The sequence below is a fragment of the Staurois parvus genome, unplaced genomic scaffold (genome assembly GCF_062004578.1).
Source record: "Staurois parvus isolate SC_StPar_1 unplaced genomic scaffold, SC_StPar_1.0 ptg000151l, whole genome shotgun sequence".
NCBI classification, from domain to species: domain Eukaryota; kingdom Metazoa; phylum Chordata; class Amphibia; order Anura; family Ranidae; genus Staurois; species Staurois parvus.
The window spans coordinates 2,005,087-2,027,976 of NW_028317947.1; the positions used below are offsets into that span (position 1 = coordinate 2,005,087).

General features: G+C 40.9%; 1 protein-coding gene across 1 annotated transcript in view; it reads left to right on the top strand.

Moving 5' to 3' along the window:
• Positions 1-5,481: 5,481 nt before the first annotated feature.
• Positions 5,482-22,890, top strand: part of TBX21 (T-box transcription factor 21) — a 63,451-nt gene continuing 46,042 nt past the window's right edge. The window contains exon 1 of the mRNA XM_089674318.1: positions 5,482-6,617. Within this exon, the coding sequence (XP_089530444.1) occupies positions 5,980-6,617 (638 nt within the window). The 5' untranslated portion in view covers positions 5,482-5,979. The remainder of the gene's footprint in view (positions 6,618-22,890) is intronic.

Below are 22,890 nucleotides of genomic sequence, written 5' to 3' on the forward strand. Positions count from 1 at the left end.
ATGCAGCTGCCGGTTATTGGCTGCACTTTCCTCACATTGTCACAGCTTTAGGAATGTACTGCTGATAACCAAAAATTGTCAGAGGACCGATTGGCACCAATCATCAGGGCACAAGTGCCCTGATGTGCCACCCACCTGTGCCCATCAGTGCCGAGAAGTGCTACCCACCAGCGCCCATCAGAGCCTAGTAGTGCCACCCACCTGTGCCCAGCAGTGCCACCCATCAGTGCCCCCCATCAATGCCACCCATCAGAGCTGCCCCTCAGTACCACCCATCAGTGCCGGCAGTCAGTGCCCAGCAGTGCTGCCCATCTGTGCCACCTATCAGTGCCCATCATTGTTGCATATCAGTGCAGCCTCATCAACGCACATCATCGAAGGAGAAAAATTACCCTTTTGCAAAATTTTACAATAGAAACAAAGAAAAACTTTTTTTGTTTTCAAATGTTTTGCTTTTTTGTGTTTTTAGCGCAAAAAATAAAACACCCAGCGGTGAGTAAATACCACCAAAAGAAAGCTCTATTTGTGTGAAAAAAATTATAAAAATTTCATATGGGTACAATGTTGTATGACTGCGCAATTGTCATTCAAAGTGCGATAGCGCTGAAAGCTGAAAATTGGCATGGACAGGAAGGGGGTATAAGTGCCGATAGGAGAGTGGTTAACTTTCATCAATTCCCTCTCCACCTGTCCTCACCGGCTCTTCTCCACTTTCAACTCCCTACTCTACCCCCCCCCCCCACCTCCACCCAGTACCTCACTCACCGCCCACGAGATTGCCAACCATTTCCAAAACAAGATCAACACAATCTGTAAGGACATCGCCAATGCTCAATCTACCTCCCCACCTAGCCTCCCTCCCAATATAACCCCTGCAACTCTCCCCTCCTCTGACCTCGCAATCGCCCTGACCCCCACCACACCTAACAACCCGCACACTAAAGCCTCCCCAACACTCCACTCCTTCAGCCCTGCTACCACCGAAGAGGTCACTAAGGTCTTCACAGAAGCCCGCCTCACCACTTGCCCCCTTGACCCTGTTCCTACACAACTCCTCCGGTCACCCTCCTCCACCATCCTACGCTCCCTCACCCACATCTTCAATCTCTCCCTCTCTACTGGCGCATTCCCCTCCCCCCTAAAGCACGCGCACATCACCCCCATACTCAAAAAACCCTCCATGGACCCCTCCGACCTGAGCAACCTTAGACCCATCTCCCTGCTGCCATTTACATCCAAGCTCCTTGAGCGCTTGGTCTACAATCGCCTAAGCTCCCACCTCAATGACAACCACCTCCTCGATCCACTACAGTCTGGCTTCCGTCCCCTACACTCCACCGGAACCGCCCTACTCAAAATCACTAACGACCTGATAACCACCAAAACTAATGGCCACTACTCAGTCCTCTTACTCCTCGACCTCTTCGACACAGTTGACCACCCCCTCCTCCTTAATAAACTATACTCCCTTGGCATCAGAGACTCCACTCTCTCCTGGCTCTCCTCCTATCTATCCCAGCGCTCCTTCAGCGTTACCTATAACGCTACCACCTCCCCCTCTCTCTCCCTCTCTGTTGGAGTTCCCCAAGGCTCTGTCCTCGGGCCCCTTCTCTTCTCCATCTACACCTCCTCCCTTGGCCAACTGATACACTCCCATGGCTTCAACTACCACCTCTACGCCGATGACACACAAATCTACCTCTCCACCCCTCGCCTCACCCCCTCAGTCTCACCCACCTACTGAATGACATTTCAGACTGGATGTCGCTCCACTTCCTCAAATTAAACCTTTCCAAAACCGAGCTCCTAATTTGCCCCCCCAGCCCGCGCCCCCACCCCCACCCTCTCCATCACGACCAATAACGCCACCATCAGTCCCACCCCGCAAGCCAAAGTCCTAGGTGTCACTCTAGACTCAAACCTGTCCTTCCAACCCCATGTCCAATTGCTGGAAAACTCATGCAGGCTCCACCTCCGCAACATCTTCAAAATACGCTTGTTCCTAACTCCAGACACTACCAAACAACGCATACACTCCCTTATTATCTCACGACTCGACTACTGCAACTCCCTCCTCATCGGCCTACCCCAACACAGGCTATCCCCGCTTCAGTCTATCCTGAACTCAGTGGCCAGACTCATCCACCTTAGCAACCGCTCCGCATCTGCCACCCCCTCTGTCATTCCCTCCACTGGCTTCCGATTGCCCAATGCATTAAATTCAAACTACTAACACTGACCTACAAAGCCATTCATAACACTGCCCCGAACTATCTCACCGACCTGATACCCAAATACCACCCAACCCACACTCTACGCTCCTCACAAGACCTCCTACTTACTAGCTCCTTGATCTCCTCCTCCCACGCCCAACTTCAGGACTTCTCCAGGACTTCCCCCATCCTCTGGAACTCACTATCCCAATCCATCAGACTGTCACCTACCCTTCTCACCTTTAGGCGCACTCTGAAAACCCATCTCTTCAGGGAAGCCTACTCCACCCTCACCTAACAGCCGATCTCCTCCACTCCTCCTACCACTCCATCCCCCACAGCCACTTCCTCCTGTGTCACTATCCCCTCCCTCCTAGATTGTAAGCTCGAAAGAGCAGGGCCCTCGAATCCCTCGTATACTATTTTGTTACTGTATTGTCTCTTGTACTGTCCCCCACTACTCTGTACAACGCTGAGCAAACTTTCTGGCGCTATATAAATACTGTATAATAATAATAATAATATCTGTTTGGAGGAAGAAAAATCTGAATATGACTCTAAGGAAACCATCCCTACAATCAAGCATGGAGGTGAAAACATTATGCTTTAGGGCTGTTTCTCTGCTAAAGGTATATTCCAACTTTGCGCATTCAGGGGCCAATGGATGGGGCCATGAATTGTAAAATCTTGGATGAGAACCTTCTTGCCTCAGCCAGAACACTGAAGATGGGTCGTGGATGGGTCTTCCAGTATGAAAATGACCAAAAACATACCACCAAGATGACAAGGGTGTGGCTCAAGAAGAAGTACATTAAAGTCATGGAGTGGCCTAGCCAGTCTCCAGACCTTAATCCTATAGAAAATTTATGGAGGGAGCTGAAACTTCGAGCTGCCAAACGTCAGCCAAGAAACTTTAAGAATTTAGAGAAGATCTGTAAAGAAGAGTGGACCAAAGTCCCTCCTGAGATTTGTGCAAACCTGGTAACCAACTGCAAGAAACGTCTTACCTGCATGCTTGCCAACAAGGGTTTCTCCACCAAGTACTAGTCATGTTTTGCTTGGGGATCAAATACTTATTTTACTCACTGACCAGCAACTCAATTTATAACATTTGTATCGTGTTTTTTTCTGGATTTTTGGTTGATATTCTGTCTCTATCATTTAAAATACACCTATGATAAAAATGATAGACCCTTCATTTCTTTGTAAGTGAGCAAACTTACAAAATCTGCCAGGGGTCAAATAATTATTTTCCTCCCTGTGCTTGGGAATACTTATTTTACTCACTGAACTGAAACTCAATTTATAACATTTGTATCACGTGTTTTTTTTTTTCTGGATTTTTGGTTGATAGTCTGTCCCAATCCTTCTCTGAATCATTTAGATGTTCATTGGCAGAATTTAGATGGACCTGTACATGTGCCTTCTTTGAGGAGGGGGGACCTTGCGGGCACTGCAGGATTTCAATCCATGGAGTTGAATTGTGTTACCAATGATTTGTTTGATGACTGTGGTCCCAACTGCCTTGAGATCATTCACAAGTCCCCCCTGTGGAGATCTTGGCTGATCCCTCACTTTTCTCATGATAATCCTTACCCCATGGGGCAAAATCTTGCATGGAGCTCCAGACCGAGGGCGATTGATGGTTATTCTGTATTTCTTCCATTTGTGAATAATCGCTTCAACAGTTGTCTCCTTCTCAACAGCCTTCTTGTTGATGGTCTTGTAGCCCATCTCAGCCTTATGCAGGTCTACAATCTTTTCCCTGACATCCTTTGACAGCTCTTTGGTCTTGCCCATCATGGAATGGGCATTTGAATGGAAGAAAGAGATTCTGTGGACAGGTGACTTTTATACACATAACAAGTTGCCTTTAGGAGCACCTTCTTAAATTGACAGGACTAACCTGTGTACAACATGAGCACATAGCTGGTTTGTGAGATTACAATTATTGTTGGTTGGTAGGGGATCAAATACTTCACTTCAAATACATTTGTATTGTGTTTTTTTCTGGATTTTTAGTTGATATTCTGTCTCTATCATTTAAAATACACCTATGATAAAAATGATAGACCTTTAATTTCTTTGCAAGTGGGCAAACTTACAAAATCTGCAGGGGATCAAATAATTATTTTCCTAACTGTGCTTGGGGATCACATACATATTTCACTGAACTGCAACTCGATTTATAACATTTGTTATCATGTGTTTTTTTTCTGGATTTTTGGTTGATATTCTGTCTCTATCATTTAAAATACACCTATGATATTATAGACCCTTCATTTCCTCGTAAGTGGGCAAACTTACAAAATGTGCAGGGGACCAAATATATATATATATACACACAGAGAGAGAGAGAGTAATATAGGTGGAGTGCACAACGATGATCAATCAGAGTGCATAGCAATCAGGCCCTTCCATAGCAAGGATACAGCGAGCACTCAAAACAAAGTAAATGAATAGATAAATCAATTAAAATTGTAACCAGCTGCATATGCACCAACGTAGGAACCCTAAAACCTCCCATAGGCCATATATAGAAAAAAGAAATTGGATTGCTGCACATAAAAAACTTATTTTGTTTAAAAATCACCATACAAAAAGGTGATCCAAAAAAATGGACAAAGCCATACATCATAGTGTTCAACTAACAACTATGAACACTATGATGTATGGCTTTTTCCATTTTTTTGGATCACCCTTTTGTATGGTGATTTTTCAACAATAAAATTTTTTTATGTGCAGCAATCCAATTTTATATATATATATATATATATATATATATATATATATATATAAAATTCCCTGTTTCATTTTACATTCTTAATATGTATATATATTTATATACTGACCCTGTATATCTCCTCTTGTTACTCCTCATATTACCGGCGGATTGCCTGGAGCTGCCGGTAACCTGAGCAGTTACTTCCTGCACATGTTGCACACTACACCACAAACACACACTTCAAAATAAATATGCTCAAAGCACAAAATGCCTTCCAGCAGAGACACATGCTCGGGGATATAAACATGAATGACATTTTGTATCTGCACGCTGCTTGCTGCCTGTAGCATGCTGGCCGACAAGGGCTGCCCTGTCACGGTCTGCATGCTATAGGTTTGTAGTGCTTGTACATTTTGCTGTTGGCATGTGTTTATACCTTTTTGTATTTTTTTTTTTACATGCCTATTATAGGTTGTAGAAGGGATACGAAGCTGACTCTGTAACTGTGCTCTTTTGCAGGTGGCCACCCAGTGAATGTGACGAAGAAACTTTTTAAGGCTCAGCCACCTCTGTAGGCAGTTTTAAGGGGGTGAACTGAACCAATCAGGGAAGAGTTAATTTCCCTGTGATAAAAGGCTTGAGGTGACAGAGCGACAGACTGGCAGAAAGCAGGCTGTGGTAGAGCAGAGTGACATAAAAAGACAGTGACAAGTGACACCTGCAGAAGATCTATAGTTATGAGTGTAATGGATACATGTGGAAATAAGGTGACAAGGTTACGCTAAGGAGCTAGAACGGTATGAGCAGAGAAAAATGAAGGACTGAGCACTTTGGGGTTCTAGAAGAAAGCCTCCAAGTTGAAACTGTGTCGAGGAATGAGTGACATGTGCCAAAGTGATGGGGAGATAATGACAGGTGCATAGGTGGAGGAAGGACATCCTCGCACGTGACTCTTATGTGACATCCACCTGGTGTCACAGTGACACCGGAGGGGTAACTCTGAGACACTTCCATGGGTGCAGCGGAGCATTACGCATCAGAATGCACAGAGGAACTCGAATGCACAACTTACCAGAAGAGAAGCACATGCAGTGCACAGCTGAACGACACAGCACATCGAGCATGCCAGGCATGGTGAAAGTGCTGAGCATAACAGGGGTTCAGAGCAAAGCACGATTGCAGAGGCCAACGGATATGCAGAACACAGAAGAGATAAACAGCGGAGCGCCGATGCAGAGCGAAACAGATGCGCAAAATATGTTGAGTAAGAAGAGCGTGATAGGGATCCAAAGTGACAAACTTATTCAGAGAACTGAAGAACTACATAGCACAGCAAGTGAGCAGAGCCTTTCCACCAAACTGCAACATAAATTTGATCATCTCGATTCTGGGGATGAAAGCTTACCTGCTAATTATACCTATCTCCACGGAGCCCGTCACGCCGCCACCGCTACCTGCCCCTACAGACAAGACTGTGACCCTGAGGTTGTAGAAACCGAAAGTTACCCCCAATGTGATGGACATCTCTCTTACCCCGTAACCCTAACCCACCCCTTCACTCGTACCCCTAGTCCAGGATGCCAGAGTTCAGAGAAGATACAGGTCACCCTAGCTAATCACCCCCTATGGAGTAAATTTCACAAGCATCACACAGAGATGATCATCACCAAACAAGGCAGGTAAGTAATCCCTGTTCTTTTTTAAGTAAATGTGTTATTTTATATTTAATGTACATATATATTTTTTTTAATAAAATTCTTTTTATTGAGTTTTACGTATGTAAACAAACACATACAGTGCGTATGCAAAACACATAACCAGCAGCCTCACAGGGCCAGAACCGGAAATAATAGCGTAGACCTTACTAATATTTAATGTATATTTAGTATTTATTTTTTATATAATTAAAGTTTTCTTAAAGAACATACATACATACCAGTGGGCCTTTTTAAGCTAACTTAACCTTAACCTAATTTACCCTACAGGGAAAAGTTGCAGTAAATATATTCAATAATAAACAAATGCTTTTGTAAAAAGTGATTATTTATTCATAATAGTAATATTGGCCCAACTGGTATCTGCAACTAATCGATATGCTGCCGATGGTATATATAAAATGTTTAAGTTTTAAGCCAATTACTGTCACACATACAAAACTTTATGAAACAACCACAAAAACAGTAACAAAAGTTGTGAACTCGCAAAAAAAACAAAAACAACAAAGATCGAAACTATAAGACAATAATGGTGACCAAGTCCATACCTGGGTGTCTGTTTTCTGTAAATGACAGTTATTTTCAGATATTAAACTATATCATTTGTACATTGATTCTGTTCAAAATATATACATATATATATATATATATATATATATATATATATATATATATATATATAAAACTTGCATATAGATAGATAGATAGATAGATAGATAGATAGATAGATAGATATCTATGTATGGAATTATATATGATATATATTATATATAATTAAAAAAATGAATAGATATTCACATATATTCATTTCTGCAACTTTAGATAAATATTCAATTTGTACTGCAACTCCTTTTTGGCATATTTCTGCATATTAGGCCATAGGCAGGGCTCTGGTTGCTGGCACCTATTATATTATAGCAGGTGCTGTTCACCTAACAATTGGCACATATATTTATATACACATACTGTGTATATATATATATATCTCAAGCGAACATGTATGCAGTAATGTTTCCCACAAGAACGCTCCAGCTGAGATTGGTTGACGTGACTTGTTGTCAGAATGATCTTAATTCTTACGTCATATCGTCATTAGATATATTTATTTATTTATTTCCATATGTTCGCATGCCATTTATTTAAAAAAATATATTTTTCCAACACAATTTTAACATTTTCTGTTCATTATGTCTAATCTTTTATGCAGCAAAACCAGCAAAAAAAAGCTACATAGGCTAAATTAGGGTAACATAAATAACCTCCTTTCAATTTGCTGGTAGGTTTCAATAATTATGAGTCATTTTTGGTTGTTCACTGTAAAATTCCATACAAGATCTGTGGTATTTTTTTTCTATGAACCTTTGCAAATTTACTGAAATCTTGCAGGGACATTTGAGGTTTATGTAAATCCTAATGGTGGTCAAATGTATACAATAAAAAAAAAAAAATTAAGAAGGCTAACTAAACTGGTGGGCATTTCAAGCATTTATTAATTATTAACGTTGTGAATAGGACTGAATAAAATCTGTAAATGGCAAGTACATTTTGTATGCATGTTTGCATTGGCTGGACTGAACCCACAAGATGAAGGAAAATAATTAAAAAGCTGTAATAGTGTTGTTTAGTACTAGAGTCTGCAATAGGCTATAGCTCTTGGTGCCAACACACAGCCCAGATCACACCATTAGTTATCAGCCTAGTTTAAAGAGTCTCATAACATATCCATAGCTTGTAACTGAGAAGCATCAGGATAGATTGTCCTCTGTTGAACCCAAATCCACCCTCCCCAACCCTCCTGAACAATTGTCCCTCTTATGTATACATTTGTATATGTCTGTGTATTATCAAAAATCAAGTTCATTAGACTCCCAACTTTATTGCGGCTTATTTTCAAAGACTAATATAAAGGAAAAGTATTTTTGAACAGCAACTGGCCAGAAAATTATTTTTTTAACATAAAAAATAATATTTAATTGGTATGGGCAGTACAAGCTTTTCATGTGTCAAGGGATTTGTGTTTTGGTTTTCTATGCTGTTGTCTAATACAGGAATTTATTAAGACTTATGTAGGCAGATGTTTTAAGGGTGTTCAGGCCCCGGGGTATGGGTCCTCTTCCTAAAAACTTTGGTGCTGCAATATGTCCCTCTTTTCCATCTTAAGAGTTCGGGAAGTAGGCCCATGCAACCCATAGCTCCTTCAAAAGACTGCACTGCTTTCCGAATTTAAAAAAAAAAGGATGGATGGCAATTTAGAGTATACCAACTGTTCTAATAAGTAACAATCACAATAGTAGTTCACCTATTAGTAATTGGTTATGCTAATGTCTGTTGTTTCAAAAATTCCTTGATTAAATAGAAGCAACATCTATTGCGATTCTGAAGTAAGTGGAGGACAGAAAAGACAGGGCAGAAGGTCGCAGGCCAACCTGGTAGGCCAGGCCCCAAATACTCTGCACTAGATAACCTTCGTTAATTGGTGGAAACACTATACTGAAAACTATAAACTATTTGTTTTATTCAGATTACATAGAACGCTCTTTATCACACACAGGCACATACATGGGTGCTTATCTGGTGAAATCAAAGACTTTTATGTGTGATTGTGACACCTACACCCTCACCCCAGTTGCACGCATGACTGTTATCACTTTAAATGATTATTTATTTATTATAGACAAGTAAGTACAAAGTATCTTCATACACAACAGCATAATAAAACCTTTAGGGCAACATTACAGTCTATATGAAGCATTGAATAGTTAGCCCATACCATATTGTTGACCAGAGAGTCAAGAATTGCATGTAATGAGCAGTCTTTTATAGAGTTAATAAATCTGCCCTTTCTAGGTTTTTTGCTGTTTTGATTTTCATGTATAAGGTTCAAGGAACTGGGGAGGGAGTCGTATGAGAAAATTGGGGAAGGGAGGAGACAGGGGAAAGATGAAAAAGAAGAGAAGCCAGGCTCACAACGAACGTCCATCAGGTCACCATATCATTGTGATTAGTATATAGTTTGGAGTTACCTTGAGGGAATCAACTTACCCGAGGCAAGCACCTCCAAGTATTCGATAGTAAACGGAATTTAGTTTCAGTAGAACCACTTTGTCCAAAGGACTCTTCTTTACCATTAATAATGGGTGATAGATGTAATGTCATTTATTTGTGCAAACCACTGATTCAGGGACAGGAGGTCTTGCCTACTCCAATTCACCGGAATACAGATTCTTGCTGTCTTTTCTAATGAGAGAGTATTTTTTTAGGCATAGTATTGAGGACATTTTTATTTTTTAACCTTGCTCAGGGGCATGTTCTAATTTGGCAGAGCGTGTTCTTTAACCAGCAGAGGGAGTGAAATGTATCAAGCTAAGATCTCACAATGAACTTGTCTCAGATACATTTCTATAACATTTTTGCATTGCTTTTTTGTGGGCCAAATGTTATAAGTTTTCTTGACATACGTTAAATGCTCTTTATTAATTAAAAATATAAAATGCCAGGAAATAGTGCACCTTTTTAATCATAGTGCTACTTAACTGGATTTTGCATGGACACAAAGTGTTATAATTTGGAACACTATGTTGGTGGATCATTAATGTACTTTCACTCTATATATTTTTCTGAGGTCAGTATACATGATGGCAAGAAGCTGAGCTGGGTTGTAGTTGGTTAAAACATATTACTGTAAATATGTTCAAAAGTTTCACACAATACAAATAGGAAACAGAGAAAAAAAGTTTTCTTCTTTAGCCTTTCATCTGACTTCCTGGTGGTCTGGTGGTTTGGACAAGCTGCACCCTTAAGAAAAAAGTATTTGCTCTGCTATGTCCATTGGTAAATGTGACATTTGCCAAATTATTATTAATATTTATTATTATACAGGATTTATATAGCGCCAACAGTTTACACAGTGCTTTACAATATATGGGGGGGGCAGCACAATTACAATACAATTTAATACAGAAGGAATAGGAGGGCCCTGCTTATGAAGCTTATAATCTAAAGAGTTACAAAACAAGCCAAATAAATTGTTACGTTCATAATACAATATTAATATTTTGTTTTAAATCCTGTAAGCAAAATAGAGATTATGTCCAAATTTGGTTTGTTGTCAAAAAGTTCAACTGTAATTGAAGGGCATGAATACTTTCAAAAATAATCATCCATGTTTTAACTCTCGCCTTGACTCTTTGGATGGTCCTTTGTGTAACACCACCGCAATTCTAAAACGCCTAGGATTTTACAAAAATATATTTTTTTTTTTATAAAAAAGTAATTATTCCAGATGGACAGTTACTGTTAATTGATTTTCAGAAGTGATTCTTGTTGCTGTGATTCTTAAATAAGTAAATTAGTGGTCCTTTTTTTGGACCCCTGTGATCCACATGAAGATATATCTAGCGTTAGTGAGTCACACTAGGCATAAAAAAATATAAAAGTAACACTGTGGTTAATATAAAACATAAACATTTATAGGGATGCGGTGCTATTTGTACACCTTGTCACCCACTTGCCACTTTCTCTTATCTAATAAAAAACATATTCAAAATAGTATTATTATAATATTTTTGAATTGGGTAAATTCTGTTTGAATGTATGGCTATCAAAAACACAATCAAGCTGGTTTCCAGGCAGGCTTGCTACAAACCACATCAAAAGATGCTAAGGGTCATTAGGTTCATGAGCGAAAAGCTGAGAAGTATAATATATATATATTCCTGGATATGAATCACTAAAGATATCCTGGGTATTATATAGAATATATAATTCTATATTTTTAAATTGTTAATTAAATTAAGTTAGGAATTTGGCGGAGACAAGAGTTTTCCATTTTTTCCTATATGAATACATGTGGATTTTTAAAAATGTAAAAAAGGAAAGCTGTAACATTTCTTTTGCACTTTTTATTATTGAAAAAAAAACATGTCCTGCAGTAGACAGCTGGAACTATAATCAACCTATTATGTTCTTACTATATTTAGTATCTCACATACAGAATTACAAAACTTTGCTGGGACTTACTTCATATTACAGCTGCAAAGAGCTCAAGTGTATATAACCAATGACAGCCAAATTTGTTTAAACTAGTCTATGATGGTTATTGTAGAAAGAAAATGAGCAATAAACCATTGAGATGTGATACTAATAAGCCAGTCGTATGAAAGTTCTAACACACCTAAGCAAAAATATAACCAGAGAAACTGTTGTGAGGCACAACAGAAGAGCGGGGTCACTATCCGACTGGAGAAGAGCTATTCACAGCTCAGATACTTTCTATGTACCAGATTGCTATGAACACAGTAGGTGGCACATCCAAGTTTGCCAAAGGCAAGTTGATTTCTAATGTAAATATGATTGTCCAAGTCAGTATTTCTCAACCAGGGTTCCGTGGAACCTTAGGATTCCTCTTGAATTTGCCAAGGGTTCCTTGAGCAATGAGCAACGGTGGACTGATTTCCAACGTACACTTATCCGCTGACCATCAATGTATGGGGGCAATTTTCCTCTAACTACCAATGTAGGAGCCTACTTCTACACTGACCACTAATGTTAAAAAACACCATATTTTTGTACATTTCTGTTCTGCAGTTATTTATATCAAGAATATTACTGAAACATTTTTTGTATGGAGTTGGTAACAAAATGAAGTGCCTGAGTGTCAAATACACTAGGTATGCTGCATTCATTATTCTTATTTAAAACTTTCTTCAAGTGATTGATCACGTTAATGTACCATGAGCTATAGGCAGGGGCGGACTGACCATTTGGAAATTCGGGCACTGCCCGAGGGCCTGGGGTCAGTAGGGGGCCCCATGAGATGCCCCTGGTACCTTTTTCATAGGCTTTTTTCAGTTTGGGCAAGGACACAGGGGCCGCATGATCCCCTATTGCCCCATGAGTTGTCAGTCCGCCCCTGGCTATAGGTATTACCTTCTTTAGCAAGGGTTCTCTAAGTACCTGAACATTTTTTCAAGGGTTGCTTAGCCGTAAAAAGACTGAGAAAGGCTGGTCTAAACCTTTGTGTATTTGTGTTGCTTGGACTGAGAAGAAGGAGATGGTAGACCCCCGAAAGCTGGTTCTGAAAATGTATCACGAGTATTACCCAACTGTCATGTGAATGCCAAAATTGTGCACTGTTAAAAATGTCACAGTCCTTGTCCTCGCTAGGTGACTCCTTGACAGTGGTGCATTGCAGTGCACGGACAGTAAAATGTTACTAATCCTTTTTCTATGCAAAAGACTGATTGATGTTCAGTTATAAAAAAAAAAATCAACATGCCATAGAAGCTCTTTGAGAAACAACAAGCACTTGCGAAGTTTGGTAGCACGTGCTATGTCTGGCTGAAAATGTATTGAAAGTGCAACTTTTTAATAATTTAAAGGGACATTCCACTCCCAGCAAGAAAGTGAAAACTCCTGTAATATTTAGGGCTATGTTTACCAGTGGGAGTCTCCTTCATAGTTTAGGAAAGTTTCTAAATGACAACCATGTTACCTACGGAAATTCTAAGTAGCTACTGCCGTGCTAATATCCTGTGTGGAAGGTTTCTATTTGGATGGAAGTAGAAAACTCATTCAGTAGTTGTTAAAGACTTTAGCACATTTCATTGTTTTCATGTTCATTTTTTTTACATTGTACAATAATTATTATTATTATTTTTACACAGTATTTATATAGCGCCAACAGTTTGCTCAGCGCTGTACAATAATGATATATTATGACCATGGAGCTCAATACCTTCTTTCTAGAAAGAGTTCTGGCTTTCAACCATGAAAACATTTTACTATTACAGTAAAAAAGTAATCTAGACATTGACAGACTCTTTGGTAATTGTGGAAGTATACATTACCAAAATTTTACAAAATGTTGGGGTTTTTTTCTTCCCAACAGTGCATCTAAAAACAAAAAACAGATACATAAAATTGATTTTCAGATGACCTCATATAACTAAATATGTTTTTTAGTTACTTATAGTTAATAAGGTTGATAGAGTTCAATTGATTGTAAATCTGTGCTCTCTAGGAATTCCTTGAACCACAAGCACTGTAAATCCATAATAATGTATTATCCTGTTTAAAATGTTGAAACATTTGTTCTGAATAGTTTTGGCAACACAGGAAAGCCAAGGTAATCTGCTATGAAAAATAAAGATTTACAAAATAAACTTTGCAAAATAAAATGCGGGGTGCCCAAGGGCTCTGTCCCGGACCAATTCTGTTTAACTTGTTCATAAATGATATAGAGGTTGGAATAAATAATTCAATCTCGGTGTTTGCTGATGATACAAAACTAAGCAAGGCAATACCTTCACAAGAGGAAATAGCAAATTTACAAGAAAACGTTGATAAAATAGAAGAGTGGGCAGCTAAATGGCAGAGTAGGTTTCATATTGAAAAATGTAAAATAATGCACTTGGGAGCTAATATGAATGCAAGTTAATCACTAGGGGGAGGACCTCTGGGGGAATCAAGGATGGAAAAAGACCTGGGAGTCTTAGTAGACCACAGACTCAGCAATAGCATGCAATGCAAAGCTACAGCAAGCAAGGCCAGCAGACTACTAGAATGCATTAAAAAGGAGACTAACTCAAGAGATAAAACTATAATTTTACCACTTTACAAAACTATGGTTCAACAACATCTTCAATATGCTGTCAGTTTTGGTCAGTGACCCTCAAGAAGAGGATTGCTTGATGTGCTTGAACTGGAGAGAGTCCAGAGAAAGGCAAAATTCTAATAAGGGGACTGGAGGACCTCAGTTATGGAGAACAACTACACACCTCAAATGTATTCTCCAGGGCTTTTTTTCTCAGAGAATTGGTGGAGGTACTCCCTCCTTCCAGGTAACCCTTTGTCTCCATCCCTTACCCACCTTGAGACAACATCCTTTGCATCCAGCAATAATAGACCCCCCCCCCGGCAACAATACATCTCCAGCCGGCTACAATAGACGCTCCCTCAAAAGTAGACCCCTCCCAGCAACTATTGACCCTCTAGCAACATAGGATTCCTTCAGCAAAAATAGATCTCCCACCAGAAACAATAGAGCTCTCCAGCATCCCCCTATTTTACCAATGATCGCCTGGTGACAATAGACCCCCCCCCCCCCCAAGTAGCCAGCATCAATAGACTCTCCAGCACTCCTTGCCATTACATACATTCAGTACAGAAAAAAATCCCTGGTATTCTTCCTGGAGAAAAGACGATTAAGAGGGGATATGATCATAATATACAAATCTTTAAATGGTGACTCTAGCATCAAAAGGAAATTGTTTAACCTAAGTGCTCTATAGAAGACATATGGCCACACAATTAAGTTGGACAAGAGGTAGTTCATTCCTAAAATATATAAGGGATTCTTTACTGTGAGAGTGGTATGGAGGTGGAACTCCCTTTCACAAATGGTGGTGTCAGTGGGGAGTGTAGATACATTTATTAAAAATTAAATTAAATTTATTAAAATTAGATGTGTTTCTTAGCGAAAGCAATATAGAGGGATATAGAGGGACATAAATACACACACTCAGGTTGAATTGAATAGACCAGTGTCTTTTTTCAACCTTATTGTTCTGTTTCTCCAATCTAAGCATTGATAGTGTGATCTCTGTAACTTACAGTTGTGATGAGATAGCGATAACTTCAACCTCAGCTGGATACCACAGTCAGTGACTCAATCGATAAGACATCTTGTAGATCTTGTGAAGTTTATTCCATAAACTGGGAGCATCTTACAACTATGAACATTCGATAGGTCAAAAGATCATAATGTTTCCTGCTCCATGACATGAGGCTAGATCTGCAATGCATTACTGGGAAAGGGGGAGGGCTATCTATACAGCATTAACTAAAGCAGAGGAAAGGGAGGAGCAGAAACAAAATATAGAAACACTTAAAGGCATATTGCAGTCAATATGACAGTCATATGAAACATGACACTTACCAACTGTGTAACTATGTAGGGGCACACTTTAAAGTAGAATAGTTTGATAGTCTAAACAAGTTCTAAAAGTCAGTTAACAGTCACAGTCAAAGGGTTTTGGCAACAAAGACAGCGCTCTCAATTAAGTGCTGTCAGGTGTTGATTGACAGGCTAAACACTACATGTTTGTTATTCGGTTGGGACAATGCACAGCCTACATGAAAGTGACAACTCTGCTCTGAATTCAGGAGCAGTGCAGCATTGTTGCCACATCACCACAAGAAGCTGCATTAAGTGGACCTCACCAGCAGTCCCATCAAGCATTTGTGCAGCAGCATGTGTTCAAAGTTTGCCTATACACAGGTCTGAGACTGAGACTAGGAGAACTACATGAGAGACTTTTTTTAAATGTAGAAATTTGAAATGTCATATTTTTCCTTCACAGCACCACAGAGGATTAATTGTTGAGAGATTATTTTAGAGTAATCTTACAGGGTATTCTAATATCGGGAAAAATCACCCAAAATTTAAAGTGGAGTTGAATTAAAAAAAAAGTCAGCAGCTGCAAAAACTGTAGCTATTGACTTTTAACCACTTCAATACTGGGCTCTTTTACCCCCTTCCTGCCCAGGCCAATTTTCAAGTTTCAGCGCTCTCACACTTTGAATGACAATTGCGCGGTCATGCAACACTGTACCCAAACTACATTTTTATCATTTTGTTCACACAACTAGAGTTTTCTTTTGGTGGTATTTAATCACCACTGGAGTTTTTATTTTTTGCTAAATTAACAAAAAAAGACCGAAAACTGTGAAAACAACCCCATGTTTTTCTTTGTTTCTGTTATAAAAGTTTGCAAATAAATAATTGGTCTTCATAAATTTACACCAAGATGTATTCTGCTACATTTCTTTGGTGAAAATAACCCAAATCAGTATTTATTATTTAGTTTGCAGGAATAGAGGATATATCTGAAAATTGATCAATCCTGAAGTAGTGACAGCCAATCCAATTTCTTAAACGCCCAAAAATGTCAGAACAGTACAGATATCCCACAAATGACCCCTTTTTGCAAAGTAGACAGTCCAACGTATTTCATAGGAGGCATGGCGAGTTTTTTGAAGTTGTAATTTTTTTGTAATAATTTTTTGGAAAATGAAGAAATTAAAAAAAATATTTTCACAAATTATTTTTCACATTCTGTCACCAGTGCAGTACAGCATCATCATATAACTGATGTGGCAGTGATCAGGGACACTGACTGGTGACCGTATGAAAAAAAAATTGATAATTTAAAAAAAAAATGTTTACATTTTGTAATTATTTTTTTATTTATTACATTTTTTTCTCTTTTTTTAAGATTTTTTTTTTCATATTACATTATGACCAAAGTAGTATAATGTTACCAAAGTAACACTGTACTACTGATTGGCCCAGCCTATGCATGTGATCACTGTGACCATTCACAGCTTGACACACTTGTATGCAATGGATGACATGAAAGGAAGCTATCCATTTTTTACAACTGTCATGTGACCCGCTGTGATTGGTCACAGTAAGTCACATGGTACTGGCAACGGGGCTGGTACACAGATCTGTCATTGGCCGTGTCCAAGGTACACAGCTGGTGACAGATCTCACCACAGCGCGGCCCTGTGGGCACGCATTCGGTGCGATTTCGGGAACGATGTCATATGACGCCCTCCCTGATTGATGAAGTGGTTAAAATACAGACATTTACATGTCCCTCGGTCCAGCGGTGTCCTCACCACCGCTGGTTTCACTGGCGATCTTCTCTCCCTGGTGCCGGAATCTTCAGTGTGGTCACCAGGTTGTGACAGCTTTACAGCCAGGTGCCCACTGTGCAAGCGCAAGAAGTGCTGCACTTCTGGGACCTGTCACGTGTCCTAGACTACGGGGAGGGAGGTGGGGAGGACGACTTCCTTAGGCGATTACACCGAAAGTGGTAGCAGGTACCTGTCCAATTTCACTTTAAAGCTTTTTCCCACACTCCCCGTTAAGGATTGACACCTTTGGGAAGCGGAGACAAAGCCTTAAAGCGGAACTTTAGTGTGGAGCTCTGCTTTAAGTAATTTAAACATCTAATACATTAGTGGTTCATATAGTAAACTCAGTGTAGAGTTAGTCACCCTGAGGTCATCACAAGGGACAAGGGGGCACTCTTTACGTCTGGAGTAAAAGAAATTTCATCTTTAAACACGGAAAGGTCTCTTCACAGTAAGAGCTGTGAAAATGTGGAATAGACTCCCTCAAGAGTTGGTTCTGGCTAGGTCAGTGGATTGCTTTTAAAAAGGCCTGGATCCTTTCTTGGATAACAGAATATAACTGATTACTATCTATAGGTAAAGTTGATCCAGGGAATATCCGATTGCCTCTCGAGGGATCAGGAAGGAATTTTTTCCCCTGCAGGAGCAAATTGCATCATGCTTTGTTGTGTTTTTTGCCTTCCTCTGGATCAACTGTGGGTATAGGATTATAACTTTTTTTTTTATGTTCAGTCTCCTGGCCGCTCCACTATAGTCCTCACCTCTTGAAAACTGTGTCTGCTCTTCTCTCACTTGGCCTACCAGATAAGTAATCAATCATTCTTAAGACCCCAGGGTATATCAATCCACCAGGCACAGCTCTGAGCCCTGGCAGCCCTCATGCAGGTGCTGCAACTATAGCCTAAGGCAGTAGCCTCCAAACTGTGGCCCATGGGCCAGATGCAACCTTTTTCTTGTCTTTACATGGCCCTTGGAGCACTAATCCTCCCACTGATATGAGGCACTATTCCTCCCACTCATATCAACAGTGGAACACTACTCCTTCAACTAATACCAACAATGGGGCACTATTCCTCCTTCTGAAACCAACGATGAGACACTATTCCTTCCACTAATACCAACAATGGGGCAATATTCCTCTGGCTGAAACCGACAATAGGACACTATTCCTTCCACTAATACCAACAATGGGGCAGTATTCCTCCCACTGTAACCAACGATGGGACATTATTCCTTCCACTAATGCCAACAATGGGGCACTATTCCTCCCACTGAAAAAAACACAGGGACATTATTTCACCCACTAATACCAATGATGGGGCAATGTTCCTCCTCCTACTGACCACAGGCACTATATTTTTTTAACCCCCACTGACCACCAAGCCTGAGACCTTGCCTACTCCCACTGACGCTAAAGGTATTTTTTGCTCCCACTGGCCACACTGGACAAAGCACTCGGGACAAAATGTATGTGAAATGGTTTGATACAGTAATGTTATACTGTGTGATTTTAGTGTATTTAGTGAATGTCACTTTTTCACATTTTTAACTTTCCTGCCGTTCCGTCCCTGTACGTCATGACGTCGCAGGGAAAGGAACCCAGAAGACAGATGCCGGAATCCGCCGGGGACACTGCAGGAGGGACATCGCGGGAGCGCAGGACAAGGTAAGTGAAGAAGAGATCCCGGAACAGAAGAGCTGTATTCCCGAGTGTAGCTTGGGGTTACCGCTTGTGGTACTGAAACTTTACCCCGAGCTACACTCGGGAATACCTCCAGGGAGGTTCAACTAAACCGATTGTTCCTCTCTTTTCTTTTGGGAATAAACCTCCCAGATACAAGCTCTCTACTCTCACCAGATCAAAATACTTCCTTGCTGCCCAACTGGCAACTGCACACTGGTGGCTACAGCTTGACTTGACCAACACCTCTGTTGTCCTGGAAGCAGCAATTTTGCAATCCTTGAAGGCCCTCCAGTCCATGTGTTCAGAGGTTTAAAATCGCCTCATAACCTTACTCCATCCATGTGTACCACTCTTTGGGCTTGGAGAGCTGGGCTTCGATTGGAATTGCTCCCTACCAGTACCTTATCCCCACATACTCTACTTTGGCTGAATCCTTCCCTTTCCCACAAAATAAAAACCTTGGAACATATCATTGGACATAATGGTTTACTCCCCTTCCCAATTCTCCAATCTAAATTTAATCTATCCCGGCATTATTACTACTGATACCTTCAGGTTTCTCATGCCTTCAGAAGCCAATTTCCAGGACAACAAATATCTCTCTTATACTCTGAGTTGGAGGATATCCTTCGAGTGCCAAATTTGGAGAAACCCACATTGGAGCTGTACCGTTATCTCCTAGTGGTGGCTAGCACAAAGCTACAGCTCTAAAGCAAAAATGGAGGGTGGATATCCCTCGCCTGGACAATGATGACTAGTCCAAGATTTGGGATTCTCCCTTTTCTCCCCTAGTCTCTGCCAGAGGTAAATTAAAACAATTTCAAATTTTGTACCAGGCCTATTTTGCCCCACATTTGCTGCACAGAATGAACCACTCACTCCCTTCAACCTGTTGGCATTGTTCATATCATACTGGGGAATTCTTCCATATATTTCATCCTGCCCTGCTATTGTGGTGTGTTGACAGGAGACGCTACAAACTATTGGAGGTATAGCACAAACTACAATACCCTTGACCGAAAATATTGCCTGTTGGGGCTGGTGAAACCCTTAGCTCCTGCAGCTGCTAAACATACCTTCCTTAATACACTGTTGTTTTATGCATATAAGACAATTTCTTTTTGTGCTGGAAGTAAGCCTCTCCTCCTACGACAAATTTCTGGAAGTGTTTAGTAAATTCCAACCTGACTATCACGTACCTGGTGATGGAGGCCAATGGAGAGAGGGCTTCCCTTGTGGCTAAGTTCCGGACTTCCCTGAGAGTGGGACAGCGGGAGTCTGGCCCAAAGTTGCACAGGTCACCTGTAGGAGTGCTGGTTGGTGGTTCACTCAGAAGCACAGCTGGTGCACGGAGATAGGTCTGCAGACAGGAGGCGCTTGTGCGTGGTACGTAAGCCCTTTCCGGGATTTAGATGTTTACTGGGTAGTCGGTTTAAGCCAAGGTCAGATACCAGATGGGATAGCCGAGATCATACACAGAGGAGTCAGAGAGAGAGTATCCGTAAGCCAAGCCGAGGTCAGATCAGGGGTAAATCAGAGTAGACAGGTCCAGGAGCAAGCCGAGTTGGTAACAGGAAATAACAGGTCAGAATCACAGGAAACAGGAACTGGGCACGGGGAGCTAGAGATCATCCAGCAACTTGAGGAAGTGAGGAGCCTCCTTATTAAGGCCGTCTGGCACCAAACTGAGGCTAATGTGTACTCCTGCGGCCATGCAGAGTACTGGCAGAAATGCCAGATCTTCCAGAACTTCTGCCATGGACAGGACCCTGACACTGACTCTATATCAAACCACCTACGCTAATAGAGGGTGCCCCCATAAATTTCACAAATGTTGGTCCTGCTGGTTAGATAATGCCTCCACTGCCACCATGGTGGATGATAGGAGGGCTTAGAAATGTGTGTATTTACTTGGGGGTCCCTTCATTATTTCTGAATTTAAATGTGTTCGTTTAAGCCTTGCATGTTCTGTGACTCCCCTCACCCCTCCCGGGTCTAGTTTTAGCTGTTTTCTGTGTTGGTTCTGTTGGGCTAATGGCCCTGCCCTTGTGTGGGTACTGTTTATTTTTCTTTTATTGTATGTGTTCTCTGTTAAACTCAATAAAACATTTTTCGAAAAAACAATTGGCAGTACACTCTAGCAGGAGCATAGAGAAAAGAAGGGCTCTTACCTAAAAAATAATAGTAAGAATTTGGCCAGGGGGCAATTTTAATCTCCATTTTAGAGGGCAATGACTTTTCAGGCTGCACCTGGCTACAGTTATTGCTCTTTCCTCTAAAATGCTCTCTATGATCTGACTCTGAGTAACGTGCTTCTCAAATGGAACTGCAATGTGATTCAGGCTCTGAAACCTGAAACCCTATGGTTTACCTCAGTCAGCTTGCAGCGGTCACAGTTCAATGTTTTCACGGGGCCAGCTTTCTGTGAATCTGACAAAAATAATTCAGCAATAATTTATGAACAACTACTGTATATGAGGTAATTTGAGGTAAACTTATATACAGATATGTGGGTATGTTTAAATTTAAAGAGAAGTATTGCATTTATCAAAAAACAAATGATGTACCTTGCTAAAGAGGCAACATTCTGGATGAAGGTGATAATGGATACCATGTTTGTTTACTGCTTCCTTTTCGTAGTTCTCCATTTTTTAGACAGTGTTAGAAATTTTACCAAAATTATATATCTAGAATCTAATCAGTTTTGTTTTTCCCCATATGTGACCCTTTTAGTTTTGGTCCTTTAGACACAACAGGAAGTGAGAGAAAATCTCTCTGATGTTAGGGAAATCCCCCGTTAGACAGCTGTCACCATTAGAAGATTTTACTTAACATAAAAATTTGCAGGCAGGCTTTTTATTCCAGAAGATGCATACTATGTGGAGCATAGTATGTAGGTTGCTAGATAGGTTAGGTAAATTTAGTTCTTTTTGCCCCCCTGCCCCCCCTTCCACAATCAGAGGAGCGATTTGTGATTGCTTTGGGCTGTTCTGGGTTTCACTGGCTGCAGGTTCAACAGCTTCCCCCTGCCTTCTGGAGGATTCTGGAATGTAGTGGGCTAGAGAACTCAAATTCACAGCCTGAATAAATATTTATGCAGTCCCAGACAATTCCTGGGGGAAGATGCCCAGTAGGTGGCTGGGGAGTGCATAAATAGTCCAGGCCCTGAGGCAGCCCTGTTCTTGTCCAGGAGGAGAGGCTCCCAGCCTGAAGAGCTTCTACCCTTCTTGAGCTTCTATCCTTCTTGAGGTCCCAGCTTCTACCCTTCTTGAGGTCCCAGCTTCTACCCTTCTTGAGGTCCCAGCTATGCCAAAGCTACCGGGGGACTGTTCTGCTGAAAATTGCTGGAACTAATTAAGGAATTTCATTGAGGATCAGGTCACGGGAGAAATGTCTGTCTAATATTGGAAGGAGGCATCCAAGTACCCAGAAACATTGTGAGCAAAGAACTGAGTGTAGGATCCTAGTGACTGATGCTACTATCCCTTGTGCACCAGAGCCAGTGCTTGCATGGATTTGGACATTCCTTATGGTGTCTCAAGTGCTGCTCATTCCTAGAAGGACTGTCCTAAGAAGACTCACATTTATGCATTTGTTTTGGGTGTTTGGAGCGTCATACATAGGGCAGTCCATTCACTTGAACAGGCTGCCCTACATGCAACAATTGCCCCGGAAAACTCCAGAACATTTTTAGAGCGGAGCCTAGTGCGTTACTGAAATTCTTGTAGTGTTTGCAGCACTTGCGGTGCCTTTAACATGTAATGGTAACACAAACACGATGCATATTTGCAGCATGTTTCTGAAACGCATGGCAAAGCGGGCATTTTCTGTGCAGATAGCCGTGCATTC